The sequence below is a fragment of the Bidens hawaiensis genome, unplaced genomic scaffold (genome assembly GCF_021521415.1).
Source record: "Bidens hawaiensis isolate Kalapana, Puna unplaced genomic scaffold, B.hawaiensis_p1.1 tig00013942_1, whole genome shotgun sequence".
NCBI lineage: Eukaryota > Viridiplantae > Streptophyta > Magnoliopsida > Asterales > Asteraceae > Bidens > Bidens hawaiensis.
Genome location: NW_027492192.1, coordinates 540,001 through 550,465, shown reverse-complemented (window position 1 = coordinate 550,465; position 10,465 = coordinate 540,001). Strand labels below are relative to the sequence as shown.

At 33.6% G+C, this 10,465-nt stretch overlaps 1 protein-coding gene across 1 annotated transcript in view; it reads right to left on the bottom strand.

Annotated features, from left to right (window-relative positions):
• Positions 1-7,486: 7,486 nt before the first annotated feature.
• The window catches only part of LOC143545380 (cytokinin riboside 5'-monophosphate phosphoribohydrolase LOG3-like), a 4,657-nt gene continuing 1,678 nt past the window's right edge, over positions 7,487-10,465 (bottom strand). The window contains exons 4-7 of the mRNA XM_077037293.1: positions 10,032-10,131; positions 8,549-8,619; positions 8,322-8,465; positions 7,487-7,871 (exon numbers count right to left, since the gene is read on the bottom strand). Coding sequence (XP_076893408.1) covers positions 7,824-7,871; positions 8,322-8,465; positions 8,549-8,619; positions 10,032-10,131 — 363 coding nt within the window. The 3' untranslated portion in view covers positions 7,487-7,823. The remainder of the gene's footprint in view (positions 7,872-8,321; positions 8,466-8,548; positions 8,620-10,031; positions 10,132-10,465) is intronic.

The window sequence follows — 10,465 nt, the reverse complement described above, 5'->3', positions numbered from 1 at the left end:
TATGTTACTTTTCTAGTGTATCACTTCAGAAATACATTTTCTACTTAATGAGTCATCACATTTAGTTCTAAAAACATGTTACATTGTTTTAGCATCTGTTAGTAATTTCTTTGTTTTCTAGAAATAGGTATTATTTGAGGAACAAAAACATGCAATGAAACCGAACTAAAATGTGCATATAATTATCATATGGTCACATATCTTTATCAGTAAAAGGACATGACTTAAAAGGTGTGTAAGATGTGTGACTGAAATGTAATACATTTAAGAGTTCATGTAGAAAATGCATTTATGTAGAACCGTAATAGGGTATAAAAGGCGACACGTGACGGAAACAAAACATTATTCCACACTTGTGTCGCGTAACGTTTAGATATTACAATGCTGTCTTTATGACAATAGTATTAAGTATATTGAATGATGAAATATACGCTTTGATAGTTTACTTGCCTGCCCCTAATAATATTTGGGGTGCTGCCATGGTTACCGCACCATCATATCGCACGAGTCGTATGATTTTTGCAACACACATTATTGTCACATAAGGTCGCTTAAGTTATATCATATGGTCGTATAACATTTTTCATGTCATTGTATAAAAAGCCTTATTTTTTGTTATACAGACTCGTATAACATTTTCTCCATGTAGTCCGTATAAGGTTATACAAATCATATGTTATGTGAAAAATATTATATAGAATGTATGATCATTAGTAATATGTGGATAACGTGTCAATGATGTTCGTATAGCACGCCCTAGTATTTATTACATCTTTACCATTTGAGTTTTTATTTTATGTTGTTCTTATAAGTCATGACGTTTTTACTATAAAGATTTTTTTAATATTATTTTATAAAATAAAATTGTAACTAGACGGGCATATAAGGGATCGAAAAAGACCTTCGTCAAGATCATATAATCTTGTCAAGAGTTTCAAGGTTAGCATAAGCAAGCTTGAATCAATAGTTAATGGCTTAAGTTCGGTTATGGTTCGGGTCCGTTTAAGCAATAGCAAGTTGATCTCAAATGAGTTTCTTTGCCAAACTCACGAAACATCTTCAAGTTTTTATTTTTTTTACCAGTGTCACTATTTTAAAATGTTAGATGAATCGATATCGCATTAGTGTCAAAAAATACATATAAAAACGAGTATAAGATATTATCCAACACATAACCGATTTCCCATGACACTGGTCAAAACCTACATAGATAGGCCCCTAATTTGTAGGAAGAATCAAATCGAAATTTGGATCACAAGTGAATGCAACCAATCATGTATGCAACATTAAGTATCTTAAAAGTAGAAAATCTAGTTGTGGCCAACAAGGAACATGATACATAGGCAAGTTAGGTGCACTTTATGTAATGTGCCAATAGCATATCCTTTGCAAGATGCTAATTCATTTGTCCTTTTTTCTACTTTCCACCACAACTCACAAGTGCCCTTTCCTTTTATCCTTATTTAAGCACCTCACTTCACTTCACTTGCCATTGATCCCAATCACCAAATCAAGCTATACAAAGTTTCTCTGTTCGAAAAATATATATTTGTAATGGTTTTAGAAACGTCGCTTTCTCAATTTTCTGACCTTCAGATGAGGCATGATGAGTTTTCCAAAAACAACGAACGAGACCAACACGTATATCTTCCAATTTGGCGCCAAGAGGCTGATAGTGAGACCGAAGGCCACCCAAGGCTTGATGTTTCACATGGTTTATTGGTATATTTCATGATGAAACAAATATAAGTTAGTTGTAGTTTAGTAGCAGGGCAACTCGATCCTTTGGCATGCGTGTGTGTGTGTTTACTCAACCGAACTTTATACAAATAATCCAAAACTTTGTGAAGTTATTTAGGGGCGGATCTACTTAGGAGGTACTGATGTCACTTGAAATAAACAACTTTTTATGTGTTATATATTGTGTGATACTCATTTTTATGTGTTATATATGTATTTGACACTCAAGTAACACTGATTTAGTGATAATTTTCAGAGAGTGACACTTGTAAAATAAATCTTAAATTTGCCACTAACTTTACCACGCACCAAACTATATACGGCTACCTAAAAAATATATCTTGTCATATGAGGTTTCATAAACGGGCACAAGAAAAATACTTGTGGCTAACTTCAGTTAACCAGTCTTTTCGTTTTATTTTCAACTTTTTAAAAATATGCTACTATGTTTTAAAGTGGTGACACTATTGACACAGTGGTTTGTTGATTTGACCCGCTTGATATATTCATGATTCATGATCATACGAAGAAGCAAATAAACGGTTGGATAGTATCATTTTCCTACAAACTTTTTATAAAGTGTTTGTAGTCCATTTAGTGTTTGAACAGTAATAGTAATAGTAATATGACACAATAGCAAAACAAGTCCTTTATGTTTTCATGGTTTTTCAATAGTCGTCCTTTGGCAAACTTAATGGCACAAGACGTATTTCATGTTTCAAATTCTGTTCATGTTACGTCATTTGGTACTAACCCAGTTAATTTTTCTTGTTAAATCTGGTCATGTGCTGTGCACATGAGGGTAATATTGTAATTTTTTATAGTTTATTTAATTATTAAAACTAATAAAATAAAAATTATATAGAACACACACCCTCTCTCCCTTCTTTCTCTCTCTACTCCCTTTCTCTCCCTCTCCTCTAAACATACACATATCTGAAATTCATCGTCGAACCGCCACCACCTGCAACCACCACCTGACCACCAGCTCAAACTCGCCGCCGGACTCTGCAACTGCTGATTTCCAAACCACCACTGTCCGCCTCCACCTGACCACTAACCAAACAACCAACGCCACCTCCACGAGTATATATATTATGCATACTCAATCAACCTTCAAGAACCTGAATATCATGAATAAAAACAATCAGATCTAAGGTAATGAACCCTAGATCTTGAAATCTGATAGAACTCAGATATAGTTTGATTCCGTGGATGAAACTTCAATTAAGCCTGTACAAACACTCGTTATCTTACCTAGACTAAGATGATGGGCTAAGATTTGTTGGATATGTAGAGGAGAGAAGATCGTGTCTTGGCGGTGGCGGCCGTGATGGTGGTGGCGACGATCAGTGAGAAGTCAGAGTTGCGATGGTGACGAACATCAATGAAAAGGGGGTTATGTTTAGTGGTTGTTTTGAAACACCGCCGTCACCATGAAGTTGTGGTGGTGATTGACGGCGGCCGGATTTGAGCAACAACCGGAGATTTGGGAAAATGTGTGTGTGTGTGTGAGAGAGAGAGAAGAAATAAAGACTTTATTTGTTTTTATATATAATTTTTTCATTTATTTAATAAATGTGTAAAGTTACAAAAATACCCTCACGTGTCTTGCACATGACTGGATTTAACAGAAAATATTAACTGGGTTAGCGTGAAAGGTCATGACGTGATAGAGTTTTTAAGCATAAAGGATGTTTTGTGCCATTAAGTTTGCCAAATGACGACTATTGAAAAACCATGAAAACATAAAGGGCCTGTTTTGCAATTTTGTCTAGTAATAGTAATAGTAATAGTGACTACTCTATAAAAGTAACTGGATAGTAAATAGAGAAATTGACTAAGACAATATATATATAGGGATATTGGTTTTTAATACTCCTAACTTTCCTTCATTGGTAGATAACACTCCCAACTTTCGATTTGTCACCCACCACTCCCAACTTTCACCCTATTTTCCTGTACCACTCCCCGTCTAAATGAACACTAACCTCGTTAGTGTTTTGGACTAAATATGTCATTCAAATTAGTTGAGGGGGTAAAACAGAAATTTTATGGTCTGCTATGTTTTCCAGTGACGATCTGATCTGGCTTCCCTGTTCTTCGACGAACTCCTAATACAACGAAAAGACGAGGACGGTGGTAATTGCACAACCTCAACAACCTCCATTTCCGGTGAACTCGTTTCTCCGGCGACCTCGTTTTTTCGGCAAATTTGAGTTTTCCGGCTATCTCGTCTTTCAGAAAATGGAGATGGTTCAGAGGTGTAAACAGGTGATGGAGATCCTGAAGATTGTGCACCGGTGGAGATATGATGAAGATGGTGCTCGTCGAAAACCGGCAACTCGTTTTTCCGGCACGCAGGCGATCCCAGAAGGTGGCTGGGTGAGACACTGGTGGTGACGGGGGGCGTGGGTTGCGGTTTTGGGGCGGTGGGCGGTGAAATGATGCATATGATGTTCGTCGGAAACCTGCAACTCATTTTCCGGCGAGTAAAGGATTACTTCGAATCAATATGTTTTGGGTTCATGTTGAACCAGAGGTGTAGTGGTGGTTATAATAGATGAGGATGGAGTGGTGATGCTTGATCTAGGGTTGGTTGGAGACAAATTTGGTACATGTTAAACAATTTAATTTTCTTTTTCACCCCCTCAACTAATTTGATTGACATTTTTAGTCCAAAACATTAACGAGGTTAGTGTTCATTTAGACGATGAGTGGTACAGGAAAATATGGTGAAAGTTGGGAGTGGTGGGTGACAAATCGAAAGTTGGGAGTGTTATCTACCAATGAGGGAAAATTGAGAGTATTAAAAACCAATATCCCATATATATATATATATATATTGATTATTTTAACTATGTGTTGTCTTTTTCTTGCAAAAGAAGAGTTACAAATTTTCTAAGAAGAGTTACAAATTTTCTCTAGAGTTAAGTGTTATTTTAGTACCCGTGGTTTGGTTAACTACGCAACTTTAGTACATATTTTTTATTAAAAAAGTTACAAATTTTCTCTATTATTATTTTTGTCTTTAATTTGATCATTTGTGTAGTTATAAATTGTGTCTAATTTTTTTGTTGTATATTTTTTGTTGTTTTAAATGCTAAAAAAATGGTAAATGTGTATTGAAAGTATTTATGAATATTTTATAATCAAAATTACTACATATTTTTTTATAACTTTAATTTTTTTTGTTGGGTGTTTGACTAGTCATGGTAATTGTAAGAACTCTATTAAAATGAGTAAATAGTAAACAAAGAAATTAACTATACACTATATTTTTCATTTTAATTGTTTTCTTGTCTTTTTTTTTTTGGTCTTTCTCTTGCTGAAGAAGAGTTTCGTTTTTCTTTCTTTTACGGTTTTTGTCTTTGATTTGGTAATTCATATTTTCATATATCGTGTCTAATTTTCTTTATTATACATCTTTTTTTTTATTTTAAGTACTATATAAATGGTAAATATATATTTAAATTATTTATAAACATTTTATAATATACTGTCGCCTGGCATACATGAAGCTCTCGCCTTGATTTTCGTGACCTACACTGAACTAGTTGGTCTAAAGACTCAACCGGTGTTGCTTCCTGCTTGTATTGAAGCTGAAGCCACATGACAACCGACACCACTTGTTTTCATTAGCCTAAGGTGAAAAGATAAGGGCCAATGAATCAAATATGAGTAAACCAAAACAATCCAATTGATTGTATTTATACAAATTTTAATGGGCTGCTTAATGAGTAACTGGACTGGACTGGACTGTTTCAAAACGTGTAACAGTTTTTTAAACAATTTAAAACAAAAGATGAAAAGATTAATCAGTCAAGCCACAATTGAGTATTATTGGCAAATTTGTAGGATATATGTATTTTTGGGGTTAAATTATTATAAGGATACAAAGATAACAACTCTAATGTGATGTGAGTTTGAGAATAATAAATAGATATAATTTTAAAAGCGCAAATGTATTGCCCATAAACGTTAAAAAAACAAAAACAAATTGTTTATCTTAAAAAATATTCACCAATAAATATAAAAACTCAAGCGGAAATGATCCACGGGACATCCAAAATAGGTAATTTGGGCATTGGCGTATGGCATGGGCATTAAACTTACCCGGGAGCAAAATAAAGCCAAATGTGCCAAGACCAATCGTTAATACAACCCGTATGAAGATACTCAATCCCTTAAACAAGCTTACCAAAACATACATTGTAGTACCAGATCGAAACAAAACCACGTGCAATGACTAAAATGTCACAAAACTGTAAGTATGTTGCTATTTGGTGCAATTTACCCTTTATAATAACTTGAAAATTATGAATTCGAGTATGAATGAGACCAACACAAAATATGCTGGTTTCTAATAAAGCAAAGCGTTGCCAGACGAGTCGCTTGATCCATTTGATCCATCGTTCCCTAGCCAATGGTCCTAAATTTAAACATAAAGATTCATTGTCAAACTCTATTTTGCCCTGATAAAATTATTATTTTAAAGTATTTTACATCAAATTCTTTTCCATCGTTTAGATGTCCATATCCTCTCGAGCCAACTTCGTTTTCAAAATTCTTTTGAATTGTTTTGCAGTTCAGAAAGTGTGAAGCTTTGAGCAGCTTCAGTTGCGCATTGTTGCATGCTATGCTTGGACTCTGGCCAAAGAAATTATTTGTTAGAAAACATAATAGCAAGGACTCTATGATGTGAAACCGATCATCTCGTAACTGTCAGCAAAAATGTCAACTTTTGAGGGAAAGAACATACAATGATCCAAAGGGGACACATCTGACATATTGGGTAGAGTTGGCTAGATTGACTGGTCGGGCCGATCACAAGTTGGCCATAGGTGACTCTAATAAGTCAATCGGGTAAAATGAAAAATATTCGGTAAATATGAAACGGGCTGAAGAGTTGTGCAAAGTGCATTTATAATGCATAAAAAGTTCAAAATTTTTTATAAAAAACAAGGTTAGATAAAATGAGTTCGGACCGACCCGTCAGTCTTCCCAACTCTACATACTACCCATTACCCAATATGCCATATGTTGTTCTTTCCCTCAAAGCTGACATTTTTACTGACAAATTTGATCATTCAAAACAGGTTTTATAAGTTTTGACTATATCGGTCAAAGCAATTTCACTGACAACCTCGGCCTTAACTGGACTCCAGATGACCAAATCATTTGCGGGATCACAACCAACATCTTGGTCACAAATGAAACAAGACAACTATATCAAACAGTCAGATACTTTCTTGCAGACAGTAGAAAATATTGTTGCACACTTAATGTTAAAAGTACTAACGTAGGACGCGGTACCTTATTAAAGCAACAAAATGTTTAACTAGAAAACAAAATGTTTTATTAGAAAAAACTTAGAATAGTATTTTGGAATCGACAAAATATTTTAAGAACCCGTTATATGAGAAGAACTCACAGAAGCCAACTAAAATGTAGCTTGTGATTACGAGATGGCTTTCTAAACGGTTAAGACAAAATACTAATGGTAGCAAGATTTAAAACTAAGACATCTATTACGACTCAAACACTTGAGATCAACTCTTGGAAATTAGACACATCTGTATATGGCATAGATGATTAAAATTCTATCTGTTTCACTCTATATGATTAAGATCATTACGAGTTTCTTTCCGATCCAAGTTAAAACATTAATTTTTTATACAAAGTCACAACTTAATTAACCAAAAGCAATGTACAGCTTTCATGCATAAATAACAGTAACAACAAATAACCAAACACATGACATTAAAATGCATATAATCATATATGGTATCTTTACAACCTGTGAAATAAACCAGGGTTGCAAGTGAAGGGAGTTGATTACAAATGAGGTTTCTTGAAGTCATTTCCATCATCAATAATTTACAAAATTAAAAAAGATTAATACACTTCACATCAAAACTCTAATTAGAACAAAAGCCCTTTCAAAGTTAGCTACTTTTTTCAACTGCCACGTATCATTCTTTCATGAAAACAAGAACATTTATAGGCAGCAAAAATCTCACATTTTTGTTCTTTGATCATATAGAGATATTGTAGTCGGTTAATCCAAGTTGTTGCTCCATTTACCAGCTTAATTTTGATGCAACTCCTTCATGGCATGGGACATATTCCTGTTATTAATTCCTCATTTAAGAAATTCGGTTTTAAACTTCAAGATTAGAATGACATGAAATCTATGAGCTTGTTTCAAGAAAAAAGATTGGTTCTTGTTAAATATATCATTGAACTAGAAAGAGAAGGAAATTGATGTTAAAAGATCAAAGAATTCATAAAAAGTTTGAATTTTTAACGTTTTATGTTTGACCAAGAAAGTCAAAGGGTGAGTCTCACCTCTTCCTGTTATTCATCAGCTAAGCAATTCGGTTTATCTGGTAAAATTGACTAAACTTTAACTTTAGAATGACATGAAATCTTTAAGCTTTTTTATTTTCTAAAAAAAGCTTGATACTTGTTTAGTATATTTTAAAACTAGAAAGACAGCAAAATTGATTTAAATTCATAAAAAGTGTGAATCTTTAAGGTCATTTGTTTGACTTAGAAAGTCAAAGACTGAGTCTGACCTCCAACTTTCGGACCAAAACCTTAGCCGTTGGAGCAGAAACAATGATGTGGCGTGCACTCAGGCTAACGAAGCCTTCTTCAACCGCTTTATCAATAAATGACAATAATGAGTTGTAGTATCCATCCACATTTAGCAAACCAACCTGCAACATTTTTCAAAATCCAGTTCACTTTTTAATATTAAATCGTTTTGTAAATTCAAAAAAAGGGTATCTTAGACATTTACCGGCGTATCATGAATGCCGAGTTGAGCCCATGTTATCACTTCAAGAAGCTCTTCTAGTGTGCCATAACCACCTGCAATCATATTACATTTAGTCAACTTCTTGCCACAAATAGTGTCAAAATCAGTTGACTATAAAAGTCAACAATTTTTGCAACTTCTAAAATCAATTTTTGTCACCATTAGTTCTAATTTAAACACTCATTTATTGATGTCTTGTTTCCTCTTTTTTAACTATAAGGTTTTAACCATTGAAAATATTTTCTTGATTTTGAGTTATATGATGTTATTAGATTGGTCAATGGTCAACACACCAGGGTTACAAGTTATAACTTATAAAAATATGATCTTTAAATCATGAATTATGAATCTTGGAATGTGGGCTGTTAAAAAGTTGAGAGCTTTCTTTGACCATAAAAGCTTCTGGTTCAAGTTGCTTTCATGCCACTATAATTAAGAACAAGTGGTCATTACACAATTGTAATCATACAAAAAGAACACAACTTTGCTTCTGTTATGTCAAGCCAAATCTAGCTTCTATGTTTAGTACATTATGCATTGAAATTTGTACCATTGATAGAGAAAGACAAAGAAGACTAAAAAGGGTCCCCTATAATTTATATTGTGAGCTACGCATGCTCTTAAAAATCTTAATAACCCCTAATTACTTTTCTTGATGAGATACCTCTAGTAAGACCACTTTGCATCATACGTAAGAAGTGTTTTTTTTTAATGACTAAACGTTATACTCTACAGGGATTGAACCATATACCTCATATACACCCTAAGTCCTAACCACCTTACTCCCCCCGTCAAGGTGTGAATGGCCATACATAATAAGTGTTACTAAATATAAAAAAAATGTAAATTATTTTCTAACTTTTACAGTCTACCTAGGATGTTGAACAACTTGTGTTTGCATGCACCCTGAAAGTCATGCCAGACACATAAATCTGAACACAACACGGATATTAATTCACAGGTTGACACGTATACAACACGTTTAAACTTTAACCTGATTTTTATTATTATATTTTTTTTTGCCATTAACTAAGTATAGTTATAATATACAACTAAAAATACAAAGGTGTATGTATTAACATGATGTCAATTTCTCTTCTAACCATTATACTTTGGCACAAAATTCCTAACCATGTAATGGAATACAATTTAAATAAATGTGTTAAACGAGTCAACTTATGAACACCACCCGTTTAGTTAAACGCGTACGGCCCAAAGCTTACTCGAACGTGTTTTGAGCTAAAACTCAAACCCGTAAATTTCATGTCAAAATTTCACATCCTAAGTTTACCCTAAAATAACTGTCATATCATGGAATCCTACATCCCAAATGGATGACTTTATATAAAGTTTAGTACTTTTTATATTTTAAGAAAAATAATAGTGTATGTTACAACTAAAAAACAGTTTTAGTTCATCTAATGATGAATTTGCACATAGATTTTTGGTGAAAGTGATTAATAACCTGGTAAAGCAATAAAAGCATCAGAATGCTTAGCCATTTCTGCTTTCCTCTGATGCATATCAGCCACCGCTTTCACTTCCCCTACTGTTTCACCAGTTAACTGCACAAGTGTTGTTATAATGAGTTGTACAACATGCATTAAAACTTGTATATTTATGTGACCATGGCTTTTTCTGAGAAAATAGTAGAATATCAAAAATAAACATTTTGAAACAGAAAAAAACATATAGCAGACAAGCCACCAAACATTTATCTGGATAAAGTTACAAATTACAAGGACCAATAAGAAGCAACCTTTCTTTTCACCATTAAAACAAATAATAATAATACTAATAATAATAATAATAATAATTCTTGTCTTTTGGAACGACCAACAAAGCTCGGTCAGACAGGTACCCCATTGGCAAAAGGCCACATAGCCTACAATCGCAGAA